This window comes from Paroedura picta, chromosome 1 (genome assembly GCF_049243985.1).
Source record: "Paroedura picta isolate Pp20150507F chromosome 1, Ppicta_v3.0, whole genome shotgun sequence".
Classification (NCBI taxonomy): Eukaryota; Metazoa; Chordata; class Lepidosauria; order Squamata; family Gekkonidae; genus Paroedura; species Paroedura picta.
Window position 1 is genome coordinate 25689 of NC_135369.1, and position 27859 is coordinate 53547.

At 51.8% G+C, this 27859-nt stretch overlaps 2 protein-coding genes across 2 annotated transcripts in view; one reads left to right on the top strand and one right to left on the bottom strand.

The window, feature by feature from the left end:
* The first annotated feature begins 13070 nt into the window (after positions 1 to 13070).
* LOC143841795 (V-set and immunoglobulin domain-containing protein 10-like) lies at positions 13071 to 17652 on the top strand. The gene is made up of 5 exons (XM_077346731.1): positions 13071 to 13248; positions 13482 to 13826; positions 13926 to 14225; positions 15699 to 16001; positions 17034 to 17652. The coding sequence occupies exons 1-5, from the start codon at positions 13071 to 13073 to the stop codon at positions 17171 to 17173; spliced, it is 1266 nt and encodes a 421-aa protein (XP_077202846.1). The 3' UTR covers positions 17174 to 17652.
* A 2199-nt stretch (positions 17653 to 19851) lies between these two features.
* The window catches only part of LOC143842433 (uncharacterized), a 33558-nt gene continuing 25550 nt past the window's right edge, over positions 19852 to 27859 (bottom strand). Inside the window, exons 2-4 of the mRNA XM_077347884.1 lie at positions 26752 to 27012; positions 24197 to 24535; positions 19852 to 23607 (exon numbers count right to left, since the gene is read on the bottom strand). Coding sequence (XP_077203999.1) covers positions 23444 to 23607; positions 24197 to 24535; positions 26752 to 27012 — 764 coding nt within the window. The 3' untranslated portion in view covers positions 19852 to 23443. The remainder of the gene's footprint in view (positions 23608 to 24196; positions 24536 to 26751; positions 27013 to 27859) is intronic.

Sequence of the window (27859 nt, forward strand, 5' to 3'; positions counted from 1 at the left end):
GGGGGGAAGGGAGCGGGGAGGAGCCCGGTCCTCGGCCCGCCCACCTCAGCACGCGCTACAGCCCCCCCCCCCCGCCTGCCCCCCAGCCTGGTCCCCGAAGCTGCCAGTCGCCTGCCGCCGCCGCCCTCCAAGCCACCCACTGCCGGGGGCGGGGGCCGCTGAGCAGCGCAGGACGTGGGGCTCCTCTGGGCACGATGCCCCGCGCTGGGCTGGGGTCTAGCGGCGTGCGTGGGGGGGGGGGGGGGCGTCTGGCCTTTCCAAGCATCAGGAGGGGGACCCGGGGGTGGTCTCTAAGACCCGCAAGACGCCTTCTCCAGGGGGCGCTTCCTCGGGCGACGGGACAGGGACCTCGGGGGGGGGGGGAGCGCTCTCCGGAGAAAGCCGATCGGGAGCGAAGGCGTCAACTACGAAGCCCGATGGCGAAGGCTGCCCCGCTCCTTCCCGGAATAACCAAAACCGGCCACGGGGCTTCGAGGGGGGGGTCTTCTGTGGGGCAGCGAGGGGGGGTCTGGCCATCAATCTTGGCTGTTTTGACAAAGGATTATCATTGGCTGTATTTGGTGGTGACACAGTCTACTGATGCAACAGAATGGAATTTTGCTATATATTCCCTCTATGCTAAAGCCTTTGACTGTGTGGAGCACAACAAATTGTGGCAAGTTCTTAAAGAGATGGGAATACCAGAGCATCTTATTTCTCTCTTGAGAAACTTATATGCAGGTCAAGAAGCAACAGTGAGAACTGAACATGGAATCACTGACTGGTTCACAATTGAGAAAGGAGTTCGGCAAGGCTGTATACTGTCGCCTTGCCTATTTAACTTGTATGCGGAGCACATCATGAGAAAGGCAGGATTAGAGGAGTCACAAATTGGGAGAATATCAACAACCTCAGATATGCAGATGATACCACTCTAATGGCAGAAAGTGAAGAGGAACTAAAGAGCCTGTTGATGCGGGTGAAGGAGGAGAGTGCCAAAGTTGGCTTGAAACTCAACATCAAGAAAAGGCCGACTGCAAGCACCCTTCATCAGACAATGATCTCCTTACATGATCTTACAGACAATGATCTCCTTATATTCCCTGTCATGTAAGGAGTTCTTAGTCTGAGGAAGAGTGCTTGCACTCGAAAGCTCACGCCCTGAATAAATCTTTGTTGGTCTTAAAGGTGCTCCTGGACTCTAGTTTTATATGCCTTACAGGTTTCTCAGGCCTGTGGTTTTTGATGTCAGACTTGTGTCCATTAATTCTTCGGCAGAGGGTTCGACCTCTTCACCCTGCATAGAGAACAGAGGGCTATCGGGAAGACTTCAGCCCTCCAGGACATTCAGTAAGGGTGGCTGTTTTATTTCACAGGAACTTCGAGAACAGACTAGAAAGGGAGACTGCAGAAATGCACGTTTTTACATCACGCCAGTCAACGGCATCCCCTGGCCACAACAGACGGGGCCCCCCTGAACCTCAGAGCTTCTTGTTGCAGGGATTCTGCTGCAGCCAAACAGGCCAAGGGTGTGTGTGTGTGTGAACAAGTGTGTGTGAATCATCTCTCCAGGAATACCAAACCAGCTGACAACTGCTCCCCCCTTCCTCCCCCCCCCCCGCTTTTCGGCACGACAAATGAAGTCACCCTTTGCTGCTCTCCTTTCCTCCAACGCCTCGATCTTGTTCTTTCCTTCTGGCCCCAAAATAGATCCCACCCCTCCCCCCTTTCTCACCACAGAAAGCCGCAAGAGCAAAATTGGGCTGGGATGCAAAGGACCCCCCCTGCCCCGAAGTAGGAAGACAAAAAGCATTCTTATCACTTCATGGATATGGAGACATTTTTAATGGCTTGTTGTTAATGCTGCATCTTTTCACTGTCATCCGCTTTATGCAAGACTTGGAAAGGGTAACGTAGAAATCATGTCAGTTAGCAATAAATCCAGCCCTAAACTGCGGAGACTCAGGAATGGAACGCCAGCCACATACAATGAATGTGATCTTCACCTCCTGGCGCAAGAGAGGGACAGAAGGGGCCAAATGAATGGGGGGGGGGGAGTTTTGGAGCTATGACTGAGAAGGCCCTGTCTTGGTTGGGGTACCTGAAGCAGGGCCTGTAGTTGTTGTTATGTGCGAAGTCGTGTCCGACCAATCGCGACCCCATGGACAATGATCCTCCAGGCCTTCCTGTCCTCTACCATTCCCTGGAGTCCATTTAGGTTTGCACCTACTGCTTCAGTGACTCCATCCAGCCACCTCATTCTCTGTCGTCCCCTTCTTCTTTTGCCCTCGATCGCTCCCAGCATTAGGCTCTTCTCCAGGGAGTCCTTCCTTCTCATGAGGTGGCCAAAATATTTGAGTTTCATCTTCAGGATCTGGCCTTCTAAAGAGCAGTCAGGGCTGATCTCCTCTAGGACTGACCGGTTTGTTCGCCTTGCAGTCCAAGGGACTCGCAAGAGTCTTCTCCAGCACCAGAGTTCAAAAGCCTCAATTCTTTGACGCTCGGCCTTCCTTATGGTCCAACTTTCGCAGCCATACATTGCAACTGGGAAGACCATAGCCTTGACTAAACGCACTTTTGTTGGCAGGGTGATGTCTCTGCTTTTTAGGATGCTGTCTAGATTTGCCATAGCTTTCCTCCCCAGGAGCAAGCGTCTTTTAATTTCTTTGCTGCAGTCCCCATCTGCAGTGATCTTGGAGCCCAGGAAAATAAAATCTGTCACTATCTCCATTTCTTCCCCATCTATTTGCCAGGAATTGAGCGGGCCGGATGCCATGATCTTTGTTTTCTTGATGTTGAGTTTCAAGCCAACTTTTGCACTCTCCTCCTTCACCCGCATCAACAGGCTCTTTAGTTCCTCTTCACTTTCTGCCATTAGAGTGGTATCATCTGCATATCTGAGGTTGTTGATATTTCTCCCTGCAATCTTGATCCCAATTTGTGACTCCTCTAATCCCGCATTTCTCATGATGTGCTCTGCATACAAGTTAAATAGGCAAGGCGACAGTATACAGCCTTGCCGAACTCCTTTCTCAATTTTGAACCAGTCAGTGATTCCATGTTCAGTTCTCACTGTTGCTTCTTGACCTGAATATAAATTTCTCAAGAGACAAATAAGATGCTCTGGTATTCCCATCTCTTTAAGAACTTGCCACAATTTGTTGTGTTCCACACAATCAAAGGCTTTAGCATAGTCAATGAAGCAGAAGTAGACATTCTTCTGGTACTCCCTAGCTTTCTCCATGATCCAGCGTATGTTGGCAATTTGATCTCTAGTTCCTCTGCCTCTTCGAAATCCTGCCTGTACTTCTGGAAGTTCTCGGTCCACATACTGCTGGAGCCTAGCTTGTAGGATTTTGAGCATAACTTTGCTAGCATGAGAAATTAGTGCAATGGTGCGGTAGTTTGAACATTCTTTGGCATTGCCCTTCTTTGGGATTGGAATGTAAACTGACCTTTTCCAATCCTGTGGCCATTGTTGAGTTTTCCAAATTTGCTGGCATATTGAGTGTAGCACTTTTACTGCATCGTCCTTTAAGATTTTGAATAGTTCAACTGGAATGCTGTCACCACCACTAGCTTTATTGTTACTCAGACTTCCTAAGGCCCATTTGACTTCACATTCCAGGATATCTGGCTCCAGGTCAGTAACTACCCCATTGTGGTCATCAGGGATGTTAAGCTCGCTCTTGTATAGTTCTTCTGTATAATTTTGCCACCTTTGTTTAATCTCTTCTGCTTCTGTGAGGTCCCTACCATTTTGGTCCCTTATCATACCCATCTTTGCATGAAACGTTCTCTTCATATCTCCAATTTTCTTGAAAAGATCTCTGGTCCTCCCGATTCTATTGTTTTCTTCTATTTGTTTGCACTGTTCATTTAAGAAGGCATTCTTATCTCTTCTAGCTTTTCTCTGGAATTCTGCATTCAGTTGGGTGTATCTTTCTCTTTCTCCCTTGCCTTTCACTTCCCTTCTCTCCTTAGCTATTTGTAAAGCTTCCTCAGACAGCCATTTTGATTTCTTGCATTTCTTTTTCTTTGGGATGGTTTTAGTTGCTACCTCTTGTACAATGTTGCGAACCTCCATCCATAGTTCTTCAGGCACTCTGTCTATCAGATCTAATTCCTTAAATCTATTTGTCACCTCCACTGTGTATTCGTCGGGGATATGATTTAGTTCATACCTGAGTGGCCTAGTGCTTTTCCCTACTTTCTTCAATTTAAGCCTAAATTTTGCAACAAGAAGCTCATGATCTGAACCACAATCAGCTCCTGGTCTTGTTTTTATTGACTGGATAGAACTTTTCCATCTTTGGCTGCAGAGCACATAGTCAATCTGATTTCTGTGTTGACCGTCTGGTGATGTCCATGTGTAGAGTCGTCTCTTGGGTTGCTGGAAAAGAGTGTTTGCTATGACCATTGTATTCTCTTGACAAAATTCTACCAGCCTGTGCCCTGCTTCATTTTGTACTCCAAGGCCAAACTTGCCTGTTATCCCGGTTATCTTTTGGCTTCCTACTTTAGCATTCCAATCCCCCATGATGATAAGCACATCATTTTTGGGCGTTGCTTCTAGAAGGTGTTGTAGGGCTTCATAGAACTGATCAACTTCATCCTCTTCAGCAGCAGTGGTTGGGGCGTAGACCTGGATCACTGTGATGTTGAATGGTTTGCCTTGGATTCGCACTGAGATCATTCTGTCATTTTGGGGATTGTATCCCAAGACTGCTTTTCCTACTCTCTTATTGATTATGAAGGCTACTCCATTTCTTCTGCGAGATTCTTGTCCACAGTAGTATACCTGATGGTCATCTGAATTAAATTCACCCATTCCTGTCCATTTTAGTTCACTGATTCCTAAAATGTCGATGTTCAGTCTTGTCATTTCTTGTTTAACCACGTTTAAACGGTAATGACTGGGGAAGGCACTGGCAAACCACCCCATATTGAGTCTGCCAAGAAAACGCTAGAGGGCGTCACCCCAAGGGTCAGGGCCTGTAGAGAGGACTGTATTTATTTATTTATCTACTTGTTTACTTATTTATTCATTAATTCATTCATTTATTTATGTAATGCAAACAAATAGAAGAAAACAATAGAATGGGGAGGACCAGAGATCTTTTCAAGAAAACTGATGAAGAGAACATTTCATGCAAAGATGGTTATGATAAAGGACCAAAATGGTAGGGGTTTCACAGAAGCAGATTTTTGAAAGGTGGCAAAATTATATGGAGGAGCTATACAAGAGTGAGCTTAACATCCCTGATAACCACGATGGGGTAGTCACTGAACTGGTGCCAGACATCCTGGAATGTAAAGTCAAATGTGCCTTAGGAGGTCTGAGCAACAATAAAGCTAGTGGTGGTGACAGCATTCCAGTTGAACTATTCAAAAGACGATGCCGTAAAAGTGCTACACTCAATATGCCAGCAAATTTGGACAACTCAACAATGGCCACAGGATTGGAAAAGGTCAGTTTACATTCCAATCCCAAAGAAGGGCAATGCCAAAGAATGTTCAAACTACCGCACCATTGCACTAATTTCTCATGCTAGCAAAGTTATGCTCAAAATCCTACAAGCTAGGCTCCAGCAATATGAGGACCGAAAACTTCCAGAAGTACAGGCAGGATTTCGAAGAGGCAGAGGAACTAGAGATCAAATTGCCAACATACGCTGGATCATGGAGAAAGCTAGGGAGTTCCAGAAGAACATCTACTTCTGCTTCATTGACTATGCTAAAGCTTTTGATTGTGTGGAGCACAACAAATTGTGGCTAGTTCTTAAAGAGATGGGAATACCAGAGCATCTTATCTGTCTCTTGAGAAACCTATATGCAGGTCAAGAAGCAACAGTGAGAACGGGGCATGGAATCACTGATTGGTTCAAAATTGAGAAAGGAGTTCGGCAAGGCTATATACTGTCACTTTACCTATTTAACTTGTATGCGGAGCATATCATGAGAAAGGCGGGGTTAGATGAGTCACAAATTGGGATCAAGATTGCAAAGAATTAAAGCTTTTGAACACTGGTGCTGGAGAAGACTCTTGCAAGTCCCTTGGACTGCAAGGTGAACAAACCGGTCAGTCCTAGAGGAGATCAGCCCATATGCCCCCTTCCAACTCTATGATTCTGTGATTCTATGATTCTGTGATTCATGGGGGGGTGTGTCTGGGGGGACCAGTAGATGTTTGAGTCCGTCGGCCTCATGCAAATGCCGGGTGGAGGAGCTCCCTTTTGCAGTTGGAGGTGGCGGAGTGTAACACTCTTTTGGGGGTCTAGGCGGGGAGGTGGTCTCTCAAATACCCTGGGCCCAACCCCCATATGGCCTTATATAGTGCAAAGGCCCACCCAAGCAGAGGGCTCAGCAGTCAACCCCAAGCAAAGACTCCCTCCCTCTTTGCACAACAGTCAACCACCTAATGCAATCAGCAGGAGGCCAGGCAAGGAACAGACAGAAGCCCCCACTCAGCTGCTAGTTATATTCTCTCAGATAGCCAAGGCCTAAACAGGCCTTTAAACAGATAGCCAAGGCCAGACTGCACAGGAATTCTGGGTTTTTTTTGGGGGGGGCATCATCTGGGCATGGAATTGCGGTCACTGTAGGTGGGTAGGGAGTTGTGAATTTCCTGCATTCTGCAGGGGGCTGGACTAGATGACTCTGGAGTCCCTACCCAACTCTAAGATTCTATGACAGGAAGTCAAAACGTCCCCGTCTGTTTTACTTGTCAATCATTGTCACGTCACAAGTCCCTCCTTATCCAAAATATCTTTTTTTAAAAAACACCATTATTGTGTTGCAACGCAAAACTGTTATAACGCAAACAAGGGGATAAAAAGTGGGCTGTTTTATTGAGCAGTTCACACACGCACACATGCACACACGCACAAACTGTCCCCGATCTCACTACAACCGAGAAAAAAGAGAAAGAAGGAACATTGCCAACCAAACATGGTGGTGGGTGGTGAGGAGGTTGACATTTTGTTATTTTGGAATTGCGTTGTGATGTAATTGGACATTGCTTTTCTTTAAAATGTTTGCAAGGATAGATGACGGAAGTGACACGGGGGGGGGGGGGGCAGCGGGAGCAATGCCCAACTGGGAAGGGCGTCTGTTTTGCCCCTTATGCACAGCCTGGCCCCGACATACAGATGGTTGGATCCCACGGCAAAAGGGGGGATTTCTCTCCATTCCCTTCCTGCAGGGCAACTGAGGTCCTGAGTCAGTCCAGGCCTGAGACTGCCCTGCACTGGGCTTGATTCCACGTGAAAGCGGAAGTTAGACCCAAGCGGAAACAAGTGGTGATCATAGTGAGACACCTCGCAGGGTGTCTGTTGTGGGGAGAGGAAAGGGAAGGTGATTGGAAGCCACTTTGAGACTCCTTCAGGTAGAGAAAAGCGGCATATAAGAACCAATTCTTCTTCTTCTTCAGTAATCTCAGGGCTCTCTCAGCCTCCCCTCCCTCACAGGGTGTCTGTTGTGGGGAGAGGAAAGGGAAGGCAATTGGTAGCCACGTTGAGACTCCTTCAGGTAGAGAAAAGCGGCATATAGGAACCAATTCTTCTTCTTCTTCAGTAATCTCAGGGCTCTCTCAGCCTCCCCTCCCTCACAGGGTGTCTGTGGTGGGGAGAGGAAAGGGAAGGCGATTGGAAGCCACTTTGAAAATCCTTCGGGTAGAGAAAAGTGGCATCTTAGAACCAACTCTTCTTCTTCTGCAGTAATATCAGGGCTCTCTCAGCCTCCCCTCCCTCACAGGGTGTCTGTTGTGGGGAGAGGAAAGGGAAGGCGACTGGAAGCTGCTTTGAGACTCCTTTGGGTAGAGAAAAGTGGCATCTTAGAACCAACTCTTCTTCTTCTTCTGCAGTAATCTCAGGGCTCTCTCAGCCTCCCGTCCCTCACAGGGCGTCTGTTTTGGGGAGAGGAAAGGGAAGGCGAATGGAAGCCGCTTTGAGACTCCTTTGGATAGGGAAAAGTGGCATCTAAGAACCAACTCTTCTTCTTCTTCAATAATCTCAGGGCTCTCTCAGCCTCCCCTCCCTCACAGGGTGTCTGTTGTGGGGAGAGGAAAGGGAACGCGACCGTAAGCCCCTTTGAGACTCCTTTGGGTAGAGAAAAGCAGCATATAAGAATCAACTCTTCTTCTTCTTCAATAATCTCAGGGCTCTCTCAGCCTCACCCACCTCACAGGGTGTCTGTTGTGGGGAGAGGAAAGGAAAGGCGATTGGAAGCCACTTCCTTCGGGTAGAGAAAAGTGGCATCTTAGAACCAACTCTTCTTCTTCTTCTTCAGTAATCTCAGGGCTCTCTCAGCCTCCCGTCCCTTACAGGGTGTCTGTTTTGGGGAGAGGAAAGGGAAGGCGATTGGAAGCCACTTTGAAACTCCTTCGGGTAGAGAAAAGTGGCATCTTAGAACCAACTCTTCTTCTTCTTCAGTAATCTCAGGGCTCTCTCAGCCCCACATCCCTCACAGGGTGTCTGTTTTGGGGAGAGGAAAGGGAAGGCGATTGGAAGCCGCTTTGAAACTCCTTCGGGTAGAGAAAAGTGGCAGAACCAACTCTTCTTCTTCTGCAGTAATATCAGGGCTCTCTCAGCCTCCCCTCCCTCACTGGGTGTCTGTTGTGGGGAGAGGAAAGGGAAGGCGACTGGAAGCTGCTTTGAGACTCCTTTGGGTAGAGAAAAGCAGCATATAAGAATCAACTCTTCTTCTTCTTCAATAATCTCAGGGCTCTCTCAGCCTCCCGTCCCTTACAGGGTGTCTGTTTTGGGGAGAGGAAAGGGAAGGCGATTGGAAGCCACTTTGAAACTCCTTCGGGTAGAGAAAAGTGGCATCTTAGAACCAACTCTTCTTATTCTGCAGTAATATCAGGGCTCTCTCAGCCTCCCCTCCCTCACTGGGTGTCTGTTGTGGGGAGACGAAAGGGAAGGCGACTGGAAGCTGCTTTGAGACTCCTTTGGGTAGAGAAAAGTGGCATCTTAGAACCAATTCTTCTTCTTCTTCTGCAGTAATCTCAGGGCTCTCTCAGCCTCCCGTCCCTCACAGGGTATCTGTTTTGGGGAGAGGAAAGGGAAGGCGATTGGAAGCCACTTTGAAACTCCTTCGGGTAGAGAAAAGTGGCATCTTAGAACCAACTCTTCTTCTTCTGCAGTAACATCAGGGCTCTCTCAGCCTCCCCTCCCTCACTGGGTGTCTGTTGTGGGGAGAGGAAAGGGAAGGCGACTGGAAGCTGCTTTGAGACTCCTTTGGGTAGAGAAAAGCAGCATATAAGAATCAACTCTTCTTCTTCTTCAATAATCTCAGGGCTCTCTCAGCCTCCCGTCCCTTACAGGGTGTCTGTTTTGGGGAGAGGAAAGGGAAGGCAACTGGAAGCCACTTTGAGCCTCCTTCGGGTAGAGAAAAGCAGCATCTAAGAACCAACTCTTCTTCTTCTGCAGTAATATCAGGGCTCTCTCAGCCTCCCCTCCCTCACAGGGTGTCTGTTGTGGGGAGAGGAAAGGGAAGGCGATTGGAAGCCACTTTGAAACTCCTTCGGGTAGAGAAAAGCAGCATCTAAGAACCAACTCTTCTTCTTCTGCAGTAATATCAGGGCTCTCTCAGCCTCCCCTCCCTCACAGGGTGTCTGTTGTGGGGAGAGGAAAGGGAAGGCGATTGGAAGCCACTTTGAAACTCCTTCGGGTAGAGAAAAGCAGCATATAAGAATCAACTCTTCTTCTTCTGCAGTAATATCAGGGCTCTCTCAGCCTCCCCTCCCTCACTGGGTGTCTGTTGTGGGGAGAGGAAGGGAAGGCTGCTTTGAGACTCCTTCAGGTAGTGAACAGGGTGGTACAAAAAAGCCAGCTCTTCTCTTCTTATCTGTCCTAGCCAAAGGCTCTTTTGTGCATGCCACTGGGCACCAATTTGGTTCTGCTGCCTCAGACCAATAAGGGAACCCACCTGAATGCAGCTTATTCTTCGCAAGGCCTCCAGGGGTTGAAGGGTGCCACCTGGTGGTGATGCTGGCCCAGGTATGTAGCAAGAACTTTTTGTTAGAGGGGCCAATTTCTTGTTAGAGGGGCAGTTTAGCACAATGGATGTTTTAGCCCCATTATGTTTCTGAGTGGGCCTGCCATGCTTGTACTTCTAAATAATGACAAGAAGATGTATGTCACGCTAGAAATGTTTGAAGTGTATTACAAAGAATGTATATGAGGAACATATAGCTGAGCCCTCTTGAACAGACAGCACACCGCTCAGTTCTGTGTTTTAGTGGGATGTGGGGCAAGGGGGACTATGCAGGCTGGATTGAGTGAGGCCGCATGAAAAGCTGGGGACAGAAAACCTGGCAATGGCTGTTTTCCTGGACAGCAAGCGAGTCACTAATCTGGGAACCTCCTTGGCGTCATATCACAGACCCCTTCTGTGATCTCTCATGGCAGACTTGCCTTGATTACTACCAAGGTAATTTCATACTATTCTTGGTCATTCGTGCTTACTTAGAATCATAGAGTTGGAAGGGAACTCCAGGATCATCTAGTCCAACTACCTGCCCACCCACAGTGCCCCCAATTCCATGTCTAAATGAAGCCCCCCCCCAATAAAAAAACCTCCAGAATTTCTGGTCAGTCTGGCCTGGATGAATTTCACCTTTCGCCTGGCAAAGGTGGTAGATGCTCGGTAGATGCTACCTGCGTGACCTGTGTCTCCACTGGCCAGGAGGTGTCACTCCCAGAGTCGTAGCAGATTGAATAGCTGTTAGCTGGACACCATCCAGGCTGGGCAATCAGACTTCCTTGCCTGGTTCTTTCATACCCAGGAGTAGCAAGGAGGATCCCACCTGCAGCCTGGGCGTTACCATCGCTGCCCCAGGCAAAAGAACGTGCCAGAAGCCCTGCTGGGTCAGGCCGATGGGGTCATGTTCCATGTCAGCCTTGCTGGTAACGCCCAGGCTGCAGGTGTGGTCCTCCTTGCTCCCCCTCCCCTTGGCTTGGCCTTCCGGACACGGAGGCTCACGCGAGTGTTCTGCATGCATCATAACTTGTGTTTCCTGTCTGCAAACCACTGGAGTCTCTCTCTGGATGTTTGCACCCCTGCTTGCAATGCCAGATGAGCTGGCTCTGATAGCCACACTCTCAAAGACCCAGCAGTTTGTGAGAATGGCCTTTCCTGAGCATTGCTGGGGTGTGCGTGGGGGTCCGGAGGTATAACAGCACTGACCCTCCCAAGAGGCCCTCAGTGTCTGCAATCACCAGCCTGCCTGTATCAACTTCTCTCCGTGTTTCCTGATGTACTCTCAATAAGACTATCTTCACCTTGTGCTCCAATGCTGGAACTTGTTTGTTAGCTCAAGAGGGGAACCGTTGTGGACTGTATCCTTGAGGTTCGTGACTAACGGCCCCTCCAGTCCAACCCTCTGTGCTGCCCAGGTAACATCAGCAGAGGAACACTTGAATAATCTACCTGGGGAAAAGTTGCAAAACAGGTCTATGACTAGTTTCCTTTCAGTGTTTTGGAGATTTATCCTCTGAGTCATTTGTGACTGCACTGATATGATGTTTTTGGAGACTTTGTCCCCTGAGAAATCTGTGACTACATTGGTCTTTTTGGAGATTCCTTCTTCTGAGATATCTGTGACTGTATTGAATGGACATTTATTTATTTAACTTGTTTTAAATATTTTGGTGTAGTGATTAGGAGCGCAGACTTCTAATCTGGCGAGCCGGGTTTGAGAAAAGTGGCATATAAAAACCAACTCTTCTTCTTCTTCTTCTTCTTCTTCTTCTTCTTCTTCTTCTTCTTCTTCTTCTTCTTCTTCTTCTTCTTCTTCTTCTTCTTCTTCTCATCTTCCTCCTCTTCCTCCTCCTCCTCCTTAATTAATGTGTTATTTATATTGTAGCTACCACAGCTTCTCAAGAGGCAGCGAATTCCATGTGTTAATTACTCTTTGTGGGAAAAATGCCCGCCCCCCCCCCAGAAACACGCTCAAGATCCCCAGCCATGGAGAAAAGTTGGCCTCAACCAGGGTCAGGGGCTTCTGTCCTGGTGCCACCCTGGTGGAAGGCTCTCTCGGGCAAGATCCGGGCCCCGGGGACCTAAAGCAGTTCCGCAGGGCCTGCAAGAGAGAGCTGTTCCCCTGAGCCCACAAAACAACATCCACACCCGCCTCCCGACACACAGAACACCTGCACGCCAATGCCTTATGGCAGGGGTAGTCAAACTGCGGCCCTCCAGATGTCCATGGACTACAATTCCCATGAGCCCCTGCCAGTGTTTGCTGGCAGGGGCTCATGGGAATTGTAGTCCATGGACATCTGGAGGGCCGCAGTTTGACTCCCCTTGACTTATGGGATTCGCTCCCCCCTTCTTCTTGGGGTTTTAACACAAATTGGTTTTCATGTTTTAACTATTGTTCCTACTAATTGCTGTGAGACAACCTGAGTCTTCAGGGAAGGATGGTGTAGACGTTGAAATACATAAATAAATAGGCCTGTCATATTGTCTGCCTCTGAGTCCCTTCAACTAGAGATGCTACCTGGGATTGAAGCCAGGACTTTCTGCATGCAGGGCACCAAGCCACAGCCATCCCCCAATTTTTTTTGCCAGCTGCTAGGCATGACAGCCAAATGGAACCTCCATGGACTAAAGAAGTATACCTCTGAGTGCTAGATGTGGGTGTCCTGGGTTGCCAGGTTTGTGGAATTATCATATGGCTGTGTTTGGATGTGTGACACAGTTTACTAATATAACAGGATTAACTTTTGCTTATATATTCCCACTGTCATAATGGTCACTTCTTAGTCTAAGGAAGAGTGCTTGCACTCGAAAGCTCACGCCTTGAATAAATCTTTGTTGGTCTTACAGGTGCCCCCGGACTCTGATTTTGCTTTGTTGTGCTGCTTCAGACCAACACGGCTACCCATCTGAATCTACCATCCTGCTTGTGAGCTTTCCGCAGGCCTCTAGCTGGACTCAGGAGGATGGCCTGAAAAGCCCCTCCGTCTGGCAACAGGGTGGAGGAAGGAAGAGGCAGACCCTCCCTGGGCTGGAGGACAACCGGCGTGATCCCCACAAGACAAAGGACATGCTGCTGAGGGAGCCTGAGGGCCTTGTTTCTCGTGATGGTCTGCAGCGGAAGGAAAGTGAGACGAGTTCAGGGGCTGAAGAGGAAACGGCTGTGGTCTAAGGAGGGGCCCGAGTGCCAACCTGAGGACTGTGCCGGAAGAGACCAGGGTGCTGTGCAGGAGCGAAGGTGGACAGCGCTGCGGGAGAGGCAGAGATGGGGGCCCCTGGCTATGGGTGGGGGGTGGCGCTGCTGCTGGGTCTCCTGTCCTCAGGTGAGCTTTCCTCAAAGGCTGGCCCAAACCTGCCTTCCCTTCGGGACACCCAAGGGGGGCCAGGGATCCCTCCTTTGAGAGTGGCGGTGTCCACCCTGGAGTCAGGAGGCTTTTTACTGGGCGAAATCTGGCTGCTGGCTTCGCCTTGCTTGTCCTCTCTCTGTCTCACGCCTCCGTTCTGCTTGCCCTCCTCAGGGACTGCCCCCAGGCCCACTCTGGATCCGTCCCACCATCGAGTGGATGGCCTCCAGGGAGGGACGGTCTCACTTCGGGTACTCATCGGCTCATTCCAAAGAGTAGCCCAAATCGAGTGGAAATTCCGGCCCCCAGCGGGCCCCACGCTTGCCATTGCCGACGTCACAAACGGAAAACTGGAGCGGCCCAACCCTGGCGACCGATTTGGGCAGCGGCTAGAGACGGCCGGCGAGGCCACGCTGCGGATTGCTGAGCTGGAGCTGGAGGACGGAGGTGTCTACACGGCCCGCGTGAGGCTGGCCTCGGCTGTGGTTCAGGAGCACAGCTTCAACTGCACCGTCCACCGTAAGGGGAGGCCACGCGGGGAACGGGCGGATCGGTGCCGTGTTCCTCGCACAGTAACGGACAGCGGGAGGACTCAGAGGTGTTCCTTCTCCTCCGCAGGGCCCGTGCCGGAGCCCCAGATACGCCACCGAGTGACCTCCCAGACGGCCGAGGGGTGCAATGTCACCCTGCAGTGCCTGCCGCCTGCACAGGGAGGATCCAGCGTCTCCTGGGGAAGCGGGATCCCCCCTAGCATCCTGGAAGGAAGGTCGGACTGGTACCGGCTCTCTGCCGAGGGGACGGACCTCCACTTGTCCTGGGGGCCTGGCTCCTCAAGCTCCACCTTCACCTGCCTGCTCAGCAGCCCCGTGGAGCAGAAGGCCGCCTCCTTGGACTTGCTCAGCATCTGCCAGAGTGCGGGTGAGTCGGATGGCGACTGGGAATGTAATTGTCCGAATTAAATTATAATCCCCCGTTCAGTTTGTTCCTGCCTGGTCCCAATCACCCCCTCCTTGGGGGCCCTTAGGGGAGCCTCTCGCCCGCTCTTCTGGCTTCGTGGAGGTCCCTGGCAGGGCTGAGCCGTCCAGCTTCCCCACGGAGACAAAACCTCTCTGGGGCAACGCCCATGGCCCCCAACCCCCGTTTCCCAATGCAGGATTGAGACTGGAGCACCCCCCTCGCCCAGCACTGGGATGGGGGGGGGGCTTTTCTGTTCCCCCAGGGACCTGACTCATCCCCCACAAAGCAGCAGCCTCTGGGGGCCACAGATCTGGGGGGGCAGCTCTGAGCCAGGGGGATTCTTCCCAGTGAGCAGGCGGGCCGGGAGCCCTCCTTGTGTCCCCCTTCTCCTTCTGGGGCCCTCGGGAGCCCCCCCCTTTGCTGGATCTGAACAAAGCTTCATCCAGCTGCTCCACCCCCCCCCCCCGCAAACCAGGGTTTCTGTGAGCCGGAGGTGTTCAGGGAGAGGGAGAGCCGGAGGCCTTGCAGGGGGAGGAAATGGCAGCGAGGGGGGAGTTGTGGTCCGAGGGGGCAGGGAGCCGGCGCCTGTGCTGAGCCAGAGGTGAGGGGGGTGGGGGAGAAGGAGCAGGCATGGGGCCCCACAGCTATTGGAGGCTGCTGCTGCTGCTGCCGCTCCTGGCCCTCCTTTCCTCAGGTGAGCCAAGCATCTGGCTGAGACTGGCTTGCACATCCGTTGAAGGACCCTGAGAACTGGGGCACAGTGGGGCCCTTGGCTCCCTCCCCTCTGGCCTCTTCGGAAGCCCCGGGTGGGGGTGAGGAAGGTTGAGAAGGAGCCTGTAGAATGGCGGAGGGGAGTCTGCTGGTGGTCTCAGGGAGAAGGCAGGTCAGCCGTAACATTTGGCCCATGCAATTTCGGTTGTTGCCAAAGGAGGTGAATTCTGTGTCCTCTGAGCCAGGCTGCTCTCAACGTGAAAATCCTGCTTGTTTTTTGCTGTGGTGTATCTCAGGGGGCCTGTTCATAGGGGAGGCATCCGATCTGCCAGGATCTCCTGCGCCTGAGTGGCCTTGCTGTGGACTGAGGCACAGAGAGCCCTCAGCAGCCCCCCCCTTCCAAAAAAAAAAAGGATGCTATTTTCATCCCACCTTTCCCAGGGGCTGCTCTTCACCCAAAAGAGGGGGGAGTCCTGTTCTGGTGAGAGGAGGGGTGTGAAGGAAGGGCCATCCCACCCAGTCCAGTCCACTTGATTTAGAAGAAAAACAAATTATTCCTTGGCTTGAAACATTAGCTCCCCCCCCGAAAAAAATGGTTCAAATGCAGGCGCTGGAAGTATTCCAGCAGAGAATGCACCTTTCCAGGTGAGTGGGATGCTGTGTCAAGTCTGTCCTGCAGGCACCTTGAGATGTCTGTCTGTTTTGTAACTTCCCTCTGAGCAGAGCCCCTTCCAGACCCCCGGATCCGTGCCCAGCTGGTCTCCAAGACGACAGAGGGATGCAATGTGACCCTGCAGTGTCTGGCACCCGGGCCGGGGAGCTTTAACATCTCCTGGGAAAGTGGGAAGTTCCAGCTTGGAGCCCTACAAGAAGGCTCAGAGCGGCACCGGCTCTCTGCTGAGGGTCCGGACCTCCGTTTGTCCTGGCGCTTCCCTTCCTCAGACGCCACTTTCACCTGCCTGGTCAGCAACCCAGTTGATCAGAAGAAAGCCTCACTGGACTTGGCCAGCATCTGCCAGAGTGAGGGTGAGTCCCGTGAGAATTTGAATGCAAATAAAAACATCTTCGACTTCAGGGTCCTTGTCCACGTACAGGCCCAACTGATGCCCCCGGAAGCCCACAACCAGGGCTGGAAGACAAAGGGACCCTCTGCGTATGGACCTTCCAGTCTGCTCTCTCTCTCTGTCTCTCCATGAATACCTTTATCTCCTTTTTAGGCCATCTGAGCTAGTGGCTGAGGCACCTCATGAGGCTGCAGGTTTCTCATGAGTCAATTACGTGTTACTTGAGCTAATTATTCTGTGCTGTGTAGGAAAGGACTTCCCTTTGCTGGTGCTGAAACTGGAGGAATACCAGGAGCTGCCTCAGAGTCCCTGTCCTGGGAGAGGGAGAGGGTGGGCTTCATGGTTGGCAAAGTTTAAATATGCAAGATTTGAAGCACCAGGGTGTTTTAATGACTAAAACATAGAAAGAGGAGAAAGGATCCAAACTGTCTAACTACTGTTGCAAGCAGAGGGGAAGTCTCCTATTATGCCAATCAGGGCACTGAAGGAGATTATTTTGGCTATTCCAACCATGCTAAATACACATCCTCTGATGCCCCCTGCAGGATATTCTTCAGAGTTTTGAATCATGCACACCCAGAATTACAGTTCATCTTCAGACGAGAAAGTAGTTCTCTGGAGAAAAATGATGGTTTGGACGGGGAGTCTATGGCGTTGTGCCCCACTGAGGTCCCTGGACCCCCCCCCCCCAAAGCTCATCTCAAATCTTTTGGACTTTCCCAACCTGGATCTGACAACCCTCCCTCCACAGCCCTCACTAGTGGCCAGGGGGAGACCTGCCAACCCGACGCACACTACAGATCTTGCATATTCCAGAATTTAGGGGGCAGGATCCAGGTGAGACCTCAGGTCCTCAGCCTACCTGCCAAAGGGGGAAATTGGCCTTTTCCCCATGTGGGCGTCAGGCTACAGTGTGGTGGGCAGTGGGCCTGTTTGCGTATTGCTCCCACCCTGCTCTAAAGCCCCCTTCCCTTCTCCCCCCCTCCCCCCACAGGAGCCTGCAGGTGCCTCTCCTGGGTGAGGGTGGCCATGCTGGTCGGACTCTTGGGGCAGATCCTCACCGTGGCCTCACTGGACATCCTGGAAAGGACGGGGCGGGAGCAGAACGGAGCGGCTGCAGGTGCAATGGCTTGAGTGGGACATCGTCGGTGGACTCTGGAGCCGAGAACGGGCCGCTGCAAAGGGCCTCCCAGAGCGCCAGCCATGGGGCACGCTGTGCAGAACTAGGAGGCAGACCAGCCTCTCTTAATCTAGCCTTTCTAAGCTTGGCTTAAATTGGACTCTAGCTCTGATTAGCCTCAGCAGTTACAGGAAGTACGTAATTACTTGGGATTTTGTGTGAAGGAGAAAAACCTCTCCTTTAAGGAATGTGAAAATTAGCTTAGAATTTGAGATTTACTTTAAAATTGGACCCCCTGTTTTTTTAAGCCTCAGCAATATTTAAACCCAAGCAGCACTTTGGTTTCCTGTTGGTTTCCCCCGAGCCCCCTTTTTTTTTAACCTGACTAAGTGTAACCCTTTCTAATGGGGCTATTTTTTCAAATTCATAGATGAAAGCACCTTTGCGGCTTGGCAAGGTGTGAAATTGCTTAAAAATGTAAAAACATTGCAGATGTTAAATAGATTCAATATAACAATCTTTAAATAGGACAGGGTCCTATTAAATAAAAGAGTAAGGCCACCTGGGGAGGAGTTAGGGCGGGCCCTGTCCAGGATAAAAACTCAGAGGGCCCAATCAGGAGCCGCGAAGCGGCTCCTGATTGGGCCCTCCGAGTGTCCATCCAGGGCCAAGCAGCCAGTGGGGAGGCGCGCAAAGTGCCTTCCTATTGGCCCCTCACCAGGACAGACCAAAATTCCATTCACCCAGCCCAGTCTGGCTGCCAGTCTGCTCCTGACCACCAAAGGGAGAGAAATCAGTAGGGCTGCCAAAGGGGATGAAAACAGAGGCTTGGACAGGCTGCGCCAGCCTTTTTTGCCCCAAGGCTGTCCTAACTGTCATGTCCAACTGTGAATTGCCTCAGAGCCCTGACAGAGCTGGCAGGAGGCTGCAGAGTGCTCCCCCTCCCCCCCTTCAGCCCTGCTGCGAAGGAGCCTCTGACAGGCCCTGACTGAGGGAAGGAGGCCTTTCCAAGAGCAACGCAGGGGAGCCTGAGAGCCTTCCTTTTGAGGGGGGGGGCTTTCCCCTTCTGCCAAACAGTTGCTTGACAGGGAGGCCACAGAAAAGCCCCTTCTCACTTCAAATACTGCTCTGGCCGCGGATTAGACACAGCCAAGTCATGTGTCTTTCTTCTTTGCAACTCTCTGCAGATTTGAGGCCACTGCACAGCGTTATTCTGCAGAGGAAGCTGGCTCTTTTGTCTCCTGTTTCATCTGCACAACAACCCTGTGCAGTAGGCCTCAAGTCCTTCATTTCAACAACAACCTGTGTGGGAGGCCTTAAATGTTTCTTCTCTACCACAACCCTGTCCAAAGTAGCCCTTTCTGCCTGGGGAGCTGATCTTTATACTCTGCAGGTGAGCTGTAATTCCAGGAGCTCTCCAGGCCACACCTGTAGGTTGGCTAACCCTGGGTTGGAAATATTCCTGGAGGTTTGGAGGTGGGACTTCAAAATCGTACAATGCCTCAGAGTCCAGCCTTCAAAGGAGCCATTTTTGCCTGCAGTTGGTAGGGAATGGTGCAGGTGTGTCCCTCCTGGGCTATGGGCTATGGCCAGCCCTCACCAGCAACTGTTTGTATTCTGGGGCGCAGACAGGCAGACCAGCATCAGTCCTGTGAGTCTGGAAAGTGCAGGAAGATCTAAATAAATATTTACAGCCTGAAACTAGATAGAGAACAAGTAAATGTCTGGAGACACATCGTCACTGAAATAGTAACTGGCAAATAACCTTGGTCTGGCAAATAAAAAAACAGTATTAAAAACCTTACTAAGGTCAAGACTGCTGTGCACAGAGTCTTCCTCTTAGGGTTGCCAGCTTCCATGTGAGGCTCTCTATCCCACCTCCTTCATGGGGAGTCTGCTATGGAGAGAGAAGGGGAAGACGATTGGAAAATGCTTTGAGACACCTGAGACCTGCTGGGTCACTGCGGCCCATTCCCAGTTCTCTCAGACCTCTCACAGCCCCACATACCTCACAGGTTGACTATTGTGGAGAGACAAATGGAAAAGGTGTTTGTAAACTGCTTTGAGACTCCTTTGGGTTGTAAGCGATAGGGTACAAAAATCCGTTCTTCTAAGGAGCAACCATGAAAGAAGCATGTGAGCACATAACATTTTACCAACAGTGAAAATATGGGAGACAGAATGAGCAGGGTGGACACCTGTGTACTGTGACTACCCCATTTCGGTGAATGTGGCCTAATTCACACAAGAAGGGAAATGACGCAGAACTGGGGGGAATTGGTTGCCATCTAATCTTCCCCTAAGAAGAGTCTCCAGTCTGATTTTCCCTTCACATATCTGAGGACATGGCTCTGGAAAGCTCATCTGTAACCACTATGCCACAATTCCCAAAGGTCAGTCCTCTCCCACACTCAACGAACATGCCACACCACAGGTTCTTGACACCCATTTCTCCACACCCATGCCCTCATTTGCCACCATGCCACCACAACCTCCCACACAACACACACATTCAACCCCATGCCCTTACAGACTGGACAACTCCTCCCCTTCCTCTTCCCACTGCCAAGCTCTAGTGCCCGTTGTATTCTTGGAGACAACGGGCTTTGCCCCTAGTATTTATCATAAACTCCAGAACTTCATAACTACATGTAGAACTAGTGTTGAGTGCTAAAAGAACTCACAACAAAACTTCTATAATAAGAAAGCTTTAATGGGAGTTTACTTCAGTCACTGTGACTAGCGAAGTCAAATCTAACCTACAATGAAAATGCAAGCCCTTTTCAAGACAATTCTCCCGCCCAAAACTTGAATGTTCCCAGGGGGAGGATCCCCTCCTTCCCAGGTGCCAGCCCAGGCATCCAGCCAAGGGTGTTACATTTAGCGCATCCTTGGACTGGCCGGCGCCTATTGACAAGATACCATGTTATTGTTACACAAAGCAGAGCCAGCTTTCAGGGATCAAAAGACAAACCGTTCAGAGTGGGCACTACAAATCATGATAACATGGGAACAGCAGACAGGTTTCGGTTTCAGGCAGACAGAAGAAAATAGTGGGCTTGGGTTACACAAAGAGCCCGGAGTTAATACAAGAATACGGGCAAGATGGAGGGACCCCTGTTCACAGACAATTCATTGTTTCCAAGTAGCCATAATATAACACAAACTGTTGCATGAGAAAAATGGACGATTCCAAATTAGTGACAAGAGAGAAACAGAATCTATCCAGTGGCTTAATAAAGCTTGAAAAGATAGAGTCCTGTATCATGGAGAGTCAAGGCTGTGAGCTCTTGATCTCTGTGAGCTCACAGCCTTGACTCTCCATGATACAGGAGCGTTTGCCTAATTATACTCAAATATTAACAAGGATGGACTCACTGCCACTGACGAAAGATTGAAAACGGAAAACAAATCTAGAGACCGTTCTGGCAGAGTCGAAGCCTGAATAAATAACATAAGAGACTCTTTATCTTTTCAAGCTTTATTAAGCCACTGGATAGATTCTGTTTCTCTCTTGTCACAGACAATTCATGGCAGAGACCAGGCACTGATCCTGACAACTAGATCATAATAGCTATGAACATTAATAGAACCAGAATCATAGAATCATGGTTGGGAGGGACCTCCAGGGTCATCTAGTCCAACCCCCTGCTCAACGCAGGACTTCACAACTCCCTGCCCACCCACAGAACTGGTCTTGCAACAGATCCCTTGGTAACTGAACTCTCCCATGACTGCCCGGTCCCGTCTCTCTGAGAACTTTGTTACCTGGTCTAGGAGCATCTCATGCAAGTCCTCTGCCTGGCCTGGGGGTCTATAGCAGACCCCCACCACCATACCACTCTTGTTTCCTGCTTTATTAGGATCTCTCCAGCCAACAGCTCTGGTATTGTTCACTTCAGCTGGTTCCACATTTTCATTCCAGGCCCCTGCTGCTTCTGCCCCTTGGGCATTTTGAACAGCCTCTATCGGTGAAACTGCATTTAGTTGCCTCACAGATCCTGAGATTGTTCTCTTTACTAATTTGGGACAGTTGTATTTTATGTGGCCAGTCACTGTACAATTAAGATATCTCAGTTCCTCAGTTTCTCTCCTAGTCTGAGTCTGCTTTGCAGGGTTGATTTTCTGAGGTAAATTTTTGCCCTGAGGGTGATGGGCTCATTTGATTCCCAGAGATGAAATGTTCCTTCCAAACCTTCCACCAGGGAATCCATAATTTCAGCTGCTCTCATGGTGTTCTCTGGTTTTTTGTCCCATTAATCCATTTATTTTCTCTGGCCCAGCAATGCTCCCCTTTTGGCCATATGCCTGTCAACCAATGAATTAGCGGCCTGTCTAAACGACAGGCCAATTGATAATAGTTTTTTGGATAATGTTCTCTAAATTCCTTAGGGCGATGCTCAACAGATAATCCCACTCTCTGTCTTGCCCTTTCTTTAGAGAGATTATAGTCTAGGGAGGGACTCTTCATCCCTCATTTCAGAGTAGATGTCATTTAACACAGTGGTCCCCAACCTTTTTATCACCAGGGACTGGCGCCCCTGACTTCCCGCCGCCCACTGGGGGGTGCTGCCAGCAGCATTTGCACAGTGCCATGCCACGGGGGAGCCCCAGCCATGGCTCAAAGGTGAGCCAGTGGCAGGGCAGCCCCTGAAGCAGCAGCCGGGGAGGAGCACGAGGAGGAGCCGCGGCCCGGTACCGACTGATCCACTGACCGGTCCCGGTCTCCGGACCAGGGGTTGGGGACAGTTGATTTAACACACACCCACACCCACCTTTGTGAGTGGATATAATTTCATGGCTGTCAGCCATTTCAAAAACTTTACAAGCCTTTTCAAAGCTAATGAAGAAGCTTCAATATTATCTCCTTTTGGAAATTGCTTGTAATCAATGTGATGGGCTCCCCCATTTAGCCAAGTATTTCCTATCTCAGCCCTTAATTGTAATTCTTCCATTTTTAATTTATATAATTTGATTTTATGCTGCCTTTGGGCTTCTCTCTCTAAATCCCATTCCCGTTTGGGCTGCTCTCTCAGTCTCAATGTCTCTAGTTGTTTCTATTTTTCTAATTTAGCCATTTCAATTTAGAATCATCGAATCATAGAAAAGTGTGTATCCAACCTTTGCTTGAAGACTGCCAGTGAGGGGGAGCTCACCACCTCCTTAGGCAGCCTATTCCACTGCTGAACTACTCTGACTGTGAAAATGTTTTCCTGATATCTAGCCTATGTCGTTGTACTTGTAGTTTAAACCCATTACTGCATGTCCTCTCCTCTTAAGCCAGTTTGGTGTAGTGGTTAGGAGTGCTGACTTCTAATCTGGCATGCCGGGTTCGATTCTGCGCTCCCCCACATGCAACCAGCTGGGTGACCTTGGGCTCTCCACGGCACTGATAAAACTGTTCTGACCGAGCAGTGATATCAGGGCTCTCTCAGCCTCACCCACCCCACAGGGTGTGTGTTGTGGGGAGAGGAATGGGAAGGCGACTGTAAGCCGCTTTGAGACTCCTTCGGGTAGGGAAAAGCGGCATATAAGAACCAACTCTTCTTCTTCTCTGCAGCCAACAGAAACAGCATCCTGCCCTCCTCCAAGTGACAACCTTTCAAATACTTAAAGAGGGCTATCATGTCCCCTCTCAACCTCCTTTTCTCCAGGCTGAACATTCTCCAGGCTGAACATTCCCAGGTCTCTCTGCCCTGTGGCTGGCCCTGCAGAGGAACTGGCTGGCCCCTGGGTGAGACAGGCTGGACTGGATCGGCCCTCCCTGGCCTGACCCAGCAGGGCTCTTCTGAGGGTCTTCTCAGGGGAAGGCCTCGGCCTCTCTGCCCTGTGGCTGGCCCTGCAGAGGAACTGGCTGGCCCCTGGGGGAGACGGGAGGCTGGACTGGAGGGACCCTCCCTGGCCTGACCCAGCAGGGCTCTTCTGAGGGTCTTCCCAGGGGAAGGCCTCGGCCTCTCTGCCCTGTTGCTGGCCCTGCAGAGAAACTGGCTGGCCCCTGGGGGAGACGGGAGGCTGGACTGGAGGGACCCTCCCTGACCTGACCCAGCAGGGCTCTTCTGAGGGTCTTATGAAGTCCTTGGCCTTTCTGTCCTGTTGTCGGCCCTCCAGAGGACCTGGTTGTCTCATGAACGAGACAGGATGCTGGACTATATGGATCCTCCCTGGTCTGATCCTCCAGGGTCATCTAGCCCAACACTATGCAGGACACTCACTACTTTCTTGAGGTGACAAAAGTCTTCAACTGGAGCTGATGGTTAGTGAAGACAGGCATAATTTTCTTGAACTCACAGACAACTTTGGCTGGCAGGTCGTCTTTTTCTGCTGATAATTTTCTTAAACAGCAGGCTTATTGGGCCCTTCAGAAGCCAAATCAGGGTGTAAGAAATCAGGATGATGAACGATACCATAAGAAGAAGCTTTGTCCACCACTGGCCATGTTCACGTTTATCTGAAAGATGCAAACATTGTCTCGTATGAGAGATCCCAACAACCCCCAGCTCACCCGTCACCTAACTAAGGGGAACGCAGGGACCAAAGCAGTGGTCTTCGGAACAGGCCCACCTCTTCTCCGTTGAGATGTCACCTGCACTGGGGCTCAAACCCCACGTTCCCAGGCCGTGGTCTGACCCTCTAATTCAGGGGAAGTCAACCTGTGGTCTTCCAGATGTCCATGGACTACAATTTCCATGAGCCCCTGCCAGCGAATGCTGGCAGGGGCTCATGGGAATTGTAGTCCATGCATATCTGGAGGACCACAGGTTGACTACCCCTGCTCTAATTAATACACCACATTGGCTCTCAGAGTCTCTTCAGTTCCCTTCCCAGGGAACCTCAACAGCTATAGAAGAGACAGATGAGGGTCTTCCCTGGCCTTGGGGCCCACATAGGGGGCTGGGGGGCACAAGAGACATCCCACTCCCCCCAGCCACTGTTCCCTTCTCTATTGACCTATCAGCAGAACTAGGGAGCAAGTAAGAGCACTTTGAGTCTAGGGGGCTGTTCAGTTGCAGAGAAAAGGAACGGGGAAGATTTCTCACCGGAGACGACAAGGAGAAATGTCTGCTCTTCCATCTCTGTGCTTGTGAATCTCACGTGAGCCTTGTAGACTCCACCATCCTCCCCCTGCAGGCCCTTGATCCTCAGCGTGGTCTCGTTCACCTTCTCGAGCCGTTGCTTAAATCGGTCCTCAGGATCGGGCCGCTCAAAGTTCCCCTTGATGAAGTCCGCAATTGCTCGGACTTCCGGGACATTCCCAGCCTGGAATTCCCACTCGATCTTGGTCACGGCTTTTCCAGGGGGGAGAAGAACGGAGAGCAGGGCTGCTTCTCCCAGGAGCCCCTCCACACGATGCTGGGCAGGATTCGGCACTGGAGCCCCTGAAGGGAAAGCAGAACAAACCAATTCCACAAAGGGGCAGACCTTGGCAATGCTTCCACTTCCTGCAGCAGTGGTCCCCAACCTGCGGGCTGCGGCCCGGTGCCGGGCCACGAAGGCCATGGCGCCGGGCCGCGGCACCCTCTCCCCGCCCCCCCGCAGTAAGAAACTTCCCAGGCCGCAAGCTTGCGGCCCGGGAAGCTTCTTACTGCGGGAGGGCGGGGAGAGGGAATCAGGGCACGGCCCGCGCATGCACGATGCGCGGGCGGGGCAGTTGCCCTGCTGGTCCCCAGCCTCAGAAAGGTTGGGGACCACTGTCCTGCAGGATGGCCTGCAACTCTCCCTCCCTCCGCTTAATTCGTTAAAACGTCTCTATCCGACTTTCCGCTTTTGTTCAAGGCAGCATACACTAATATTGGAGACAACCCTAGATGAATTCAAAGATAAGATTAAAAGCCCACAATCCCTCTCCCCTTCTCCTTTTGAAAAAGAGCAGCCCCGGAGCCTGACTCCTCCTCCTCTTCCTCCTCCTCTTCCGCCACTATCAGAAGCCGTTTACCCCCCCCCCATTAAGATGGGTCCTCATTTCACCGACCTCGGAAGGATGGAAGGCTGAGTCGACCTTGAGCCGGCTGCTGGGATCGAACTCCCAGCCTCATGGGCAGAGCTTTCAGACTGCATGTCTGCTGCCTTACCACTCTGTGCCACAAGAGGCTCTTACATAGTAATAAAACCCCACATATATAAAATAACATTGCCCCCATTAAAAATATCCCCGCGGCAAAAAATGCTATCCTCCCCCCCCCCCAGTTCAGGCATTTCCTTCTCTGCGCCTCAGGGTGCCGGAAATCCAGAACGAGATGAGAATCTAACGGGGGGGGGGGCTATCTGATCACCTGCGCTCTGACCTCAACTGAAGACCTGGTGGAAGAGCTCCGTCTTGCAGGCCCCGTGGAACCCAGAGAGCTCCTGCAGGTCCCTAAGTTCTTCCGGGACCTCAACCCACCAGGTGGGGTCAGGACCGAAAAGGCCCTGGCCCTGGTCGAGGCCAGGCGAACCTTCTGGGGCCGAGTACCACGAGCAGTTTAGTATCCACAGAGCGTAAGGCCCAGGGGCATCAGGGGACAGGCGGTCCCTCAGATAGGCCTTGAAGGTCAGAACCAGAATCTTGAACCTGATCCAGGCTGCAACTGGTAACCAGTGGTAACCAGTGCCTCAGCACCGGCTGGAGAGGGCCCTCTGAGACGTTAGTGTGGGACCAGCTGCAGTCTCCGGGTCAGAGACACGGGCAGGCCCACGTAGAGTGTGATCGTCGTGTGGATCACCATGGCCAGGGGCTCCGAGGACAGGTAGGGAGCTAGTAGCCTCACCTGGCACAGCTGGTAGACTGCCTGGTGGGCAACCCTTGTGACCTGTGTCTCCATAGGAAGGGAGGCATCAAGGATCACTCCCGGATTCCGGGCAAGGGGTGAGATGTTAAGCTGCATCCCAACCAGGACAGGTAGCTGTGCTTCTGGGGCTGCCCCGTTCCTTCCTGGCCGTCTTGGGGGGAGTGAATTTCAGGTGACTGGTAGAGTCCTAGAGTTGGAAGGGCCCTCCAGGGGCACCCTGGGCCTGGGTCTCCCAAAGGGCCCTGGGGAAACCCCTTCCCTCTGAGGAGCGGCGGAAGAGCTGGGGCCCCATGGCAGAACCTTCTCAAGACAGTCCTCTGCGGACAAAGGGGCACTTTCCTCCCCGCAGGGAGGCTGGGCAGTCCCCGCCAGGGAAAGGCGCCGCCTGCTGTCAAAGGCGGGAGTGATGGGCGCAGCAGGTGGGTCATGAAGGCGGGGGCGGGGCGGGCCCGGGGGGGGCTCTCCTCTGGGTCAGGGGCTCTTGGCGCCCTCCCTCTCGCCCCCTCCCCGCCAGCCCCGACCAGCGCCCGAAGGCGGACCTTCCCTACCGCGGAGGCAGGCGGCGAGCAGCGTCCCCAGCAGGAGCCGCCCGAGGACGGCGCCCCGCCACACCATGGACGGGCAGGCGGCCGAGGCACGTCCAGGCGGGCGGTCTGCGGGCGCGCAGCGGAGCACCGCTCGGAGCCGGATCGAGGCGCCCCTGGCCGCTGCCGGCTGCTCCGGGGCGGGCCGTGCTGGCCCCTCCCCCCCCTCTGGCTTTCGCTTTGGAGGCCGTCGAGCAGCCCGGGACGTCCAAGCCTCCAGTGCGGAGTTGGCATCCCGCGCACCTGGCCTAGCGCGGCCCTCGGTCTCTTGCGAAGAGTCGGTCGCCGGCACCCAAGGCAGCGTCTCCGTGCACTCAGCCGCCCAGGAACGCCTTCCGGAAGCGCGGGGCTGGCATCTCTCGGGCGTCTCCTGCGCGGGAGGAGCCAGGCTGCCCGGGAAGCCGCCAAGGGAGGCGGGGCTCGCTCGCCACTTCGGGCCTCTGTCGCCTCGGAGGCTGGGCAGGACGGACACAAGTTCGCTTTCAGACGGCCCGGCACCTTTTCCTATTTGTAGTCACTAAACCGCATATCCTGGCAAATCGATGGGGAAGAAATGGAGGTAGTGACAGATTTTATTTTCCTGGGCTCCAAGATCACTGCAGATGGGGACTGCAGCAAAGAAATTAAAAGACGCTTGCTCCTGGGGAGGAAAGCTATGGCAAATCTAGACAGCGTCCTAAAAAGCAGAGACATCACCCTGCCAACAAAAGTGCATTTAGTCAAGGCTATGGTCTTCCCAGTTGCAATGTATGGCTGCGAAAGTTGGACCATAAGGAAGGCCGAGCGTCAAAGAATTGAGGCTTTTGAACTCTGGTGCTGGAGAAGACCCTTGCGAGTCCCTTGGACTGCAAGGCGAACAAACCGGTCAGTCCTAGAGGAGATCAGCCCTGCCTGCTCCTTAGAAGGCCAGATCCTGAAGATGAAACTCAAATACTTTGGCCACCTCATGAGAAGGAAGGACTCCCTGGAGAAGAGCCTAATGCTGGGAGCGATCGAGGGCAAAAGAAGAAGGGGACGACAGAGAATGAGGTGGCTGGATGGAGTCACTGAAGCAGTCGGTGCAAACTTAAATGGACTCCGGGGAATGGTAGAGGATAGGAAGGCCTGGAGGATCATTGTCCATGGGGTTGTGATGGGTCGGACACGACTTCGCACATAACAACATCTTTTGGCTTCCTACTTTAGCATTCCAATCCCCCATGATGATAAGCACATCATTTCTTGGCGTTGCTGCTAGAAGGTGTTGTAGGGCTTCATTGAACTGGTCAACTTCATCCTCTTCAGCAGCATAGACCTGGATTACTGTGATGTTGAAAAGCAAAAGAAGAAGGGGACAACAGAGAATGAGGTG

What these genes read in the sequence shown, in the direction of transcription:
- LOC143841795 (XM_077346731.1), top strand. Translation starts at nt 13,071, where the DNA reads ATGGTCTGCAGCGGAAGGAAAGTGAGACGAGTTCAGGGGCTGAAGAGG. An exon ending in CAGCATCTGCCAGAGTGCGG is followed by an intron (nt 14,226 to 15,698) that starts GTGAGTCGGATG and finishes CCCTCTGAGCAG; the next exon opens with AGCCCCTTCCAGACCCCCGG. An exon ending in CAGCATCTGCCAGAGTGAGG is followed by an intron (nt 16,002 to 17,033) that starts GTGAGTCCCGTG and finishes CTCCCCCCACAG; the next exon opens with GAGCCTGCAGGTGCCTCTCC.